At 34.4% G+C, this 2868-nt stretch overlaps 1 protein-coding gene across 1 annotated transcript in view; it reads right to left on the bottom strand.

Annotated features, from left to right (window-relative positions):
- Window positions 1-2868, bottom strand: part of SMAD2 (SMAD family member 2) — a 56621-nt gene that overhangs the window by 11172 nt on the left and 42581 nt on the right. Inside the window, exon 6 of the mRNA XM_003784715.3 lies at window positions 1525-1578. Within this exon, the coding sequence (XP_003784763.1) occupies window positions 1525-1578 (54 nt within the window). The remainder of the gene's footprint in view (window positions 1-1524; window positions 1579-2868) is intronic.

The raw sequence follows: 2868 nt of genomic DNA, 5'->3' as shown, positions 1-2868 counted from the left end.
AAAAAAAAAAAAAAAAGAAAAAATTATTTTACAGATTACGGCTTCTTTTCCATTGACAATATTTAGACGAGTGCTATGCTTGTTAGATTCTATGATCAATGTTATGGTAATATAAAAAGTTTTATGTCTTTTCTTATACTCTGTTATAGCTTAAATCAGTGGTTTTCAACCTTCCTAATGCCGCAGTCCTTTAATACAGTTCCTGTGGGTCACAACCCACAGGTTGAGAACCGCTGGCTTAAATGATATTAACGGCACACTCTTCAAAAGTTCAGTAGCATTAACCTATGAAAATAGTTAATAATTCTCTAGGATTTATGAGATATTTTTCTATTTTCTTCTATGAAAGTTGACTTAAGATAGCTCTACTTTCTGGAGTCAGTTTTGGGAAATTATGTTTTCTTAAAAACTGATCTGATTCTTCCCATTTTAGATAAACAGGCTAAATCTAATCAAAAGAACAGGGAGCATAAAGACACAAAATAAGAACCACTACAGACAATAAAAATCACCTAGAAACTACTCTGCTCAATTCCATGCAACTCAATTTTAAAACACATTTGCTGTAAATGTTATTAAATAATTTTACTATAAATGCAGAGTACATCTTATGATCACCATTCTTTACTATGGGTGTCCAGCTTTTTTTTCCTATCTGCCACACATTGGAAAAGTAAGAGTTGTCTTGGGCCATACAGCATCCTTTTTGAGATCTCTGACACCACATATAAACAAAATAAGTTCTCACAAAATCAGCATGCTGGCCACAGGTTGTACACCCCTGCATAAAATGATTTAGAGAAAGTTATCTAAAAGAGTATGACCCACAACTCCTAAGCTTATGCAAATAGAAAAAGATAGGCCAGACCATTCTATGTACCTCTCCTGTACAGCCATGACAAAATACCAGGCAACAAAAGTGAAATGGCAGCACCCAGATACATAGATGAATCAAATGTAGAGAACAGATGAACATTTTTTAGAAGACAGAACATTCTTACATAACACAATTATGTTCTTTTTGTTCCTCAGTTAAAAAATCTATACAACAGATACAACTAAGAAAGGTCAAAATACATTTATAACAATGAACTAAAATTCACTGCTGTTTCCTGAAACAAATTAAAATAAACAGAGCCAATATTAGAAGTGAAGGAAATTGCCCACATATTCCTATCTTTCAAATCATTTATTCTTCTATTAAATACTTATCAGAAGTGACCAATAGGGCATAGTTCATTAATTTAGACTAACGAAAGTTCAGTTAGATGTGACAAGTCAGAATTACAGATTACAAGAAAGATTATAAAATTTTTAAGTTAAATTAAGCTAACAATTTATTAGTTAACAGAATCTTTTAGAAACATTTATAAACAGAGGCAAGTAATGATCATTTCCACAATTATTTAATATTCATTAAGATCCCTTTCCTACAAATATGAAAAATAACTTCCAGAAAAGACTTGTATTATTAAGTAAATGATACAGTACAAAAATGGTGGGAAGAAAGTATCTGCAACTTACCCAGGCTATGATTAACAGGGGAAAGAGTAGTAGGAGACAGTTCTGCTGGAGAGCCTAAAACAAAAGGATTCAATTTTAAAACAGATGTTCAAGTATTCTAGAACTTCTGATCAAGTAAAATAACTGGCTACAACTGACTATAATTATTACCAAAAATACATAAATCATTTAAATCCATAAGCTATAAAAAAGATCCCAATAAAAAGATATGAAATATGACATTTTTGACACTTGTCAAAATATATTAAATGCATTAGTTTAATTGGGGAAGGGGCTTCAAAATATACAAGTTACAAAAGGCAATAAATAGTCCTGTCTTTAGTCATGTAGTTCACCATCCCAAAGGTATTTGACAGTCTTGTGTCTTTCCAGAAATATCTTATGAACCATATGTGTATTGAGTAAATACATGTGTTCTGTTGTGCCTCCCTTGTCATAAACAAATGACACAATTCTGAACCTCCATATTATTTATTCTGTCAGGAGACTATGTTCATGTTTCCTTAGTATTTCCTTATCTATCTTCCTGCCCATCAAACACATAACATTCGTTATGATCCCAGATTGATGAATCCTCAGGTATTCTGCTTCAAGAATAAAAGATTAGAAATGACTAATCTTGTACATTTTGCATACTTCCAATTATATATTGGGAACTAAAATAAAATATTAAGGCTCCCTCCCAGTGGTTGATTAATTGGACCCCCTCTTGGCCAAGGGGAATCCCCTAACACTGAGTTGCTTGCTAGCCATTAAGGAAAGTTTCATCATGTCTCCCTGCTTCCTTAGAGATGTCCTCTATGATTCATTAACAGGTCTAAGGCTATGCAAGACATACCTGTAAGTCCTTAATATACACAAGAAACTACCTGAGCCTGAATCTCTGTCCTATAGTTCGCCTCTAAAAAACAGACCTTCGTTTTAACTTAGCATTCCTTTTCTCTGACTCCTACTCTACTAGAGCCTAACTCTTTCAGCCAATTGTCACCTAAACAACCTGAGGGCCCCTATTCTGAGATGTCCCACGGTTTGGAGCCAAACCAATATATGTATTCCATGTCTCAATTTACAACTTTACTTGTGATTCCTGTCTCTCTGAAATGTGTAAAACCAAACTGTTACCTCCCCCACGTAAGTCCTCTAGCTCGAGGTGTCTTGGGCGTGGCTCCGGGCTATGGTCCTCAAATTTGGCTCAGAATAAACCTCTTTAAATTATTTTACAGAGGCTCGACATCTGTAGCTCAGCAGCTATGGAGCCAACCACATACATTGGGGCTAGTGGGTCTGAACCCAGCCAGGGCCTGCCAAACAAAAACTACAAAAAAAAAAAAAAAAAAAATAGCC

This window comes from Otolemur garnettii, unplaced genomic scaffold (genome assembly GCF_000181295.1).
Source record: "Otolemur garnettii isolate 467f Iridium unplaced genomic scaffold, OtoGar3 scaffold00012, whole genome shotgun sequence".
Lineage (NCBI taxonomy): Eukaryota > Metazoa > Chordata > Mammalia > Primates > Galagidae > Otolemur > Otolemur garnettii.
The sequence above is the reverse complement of the archived record's forward strand: the minus strand, read 5'-3'. Positions and strand labels throughout refer to the sequence as shown.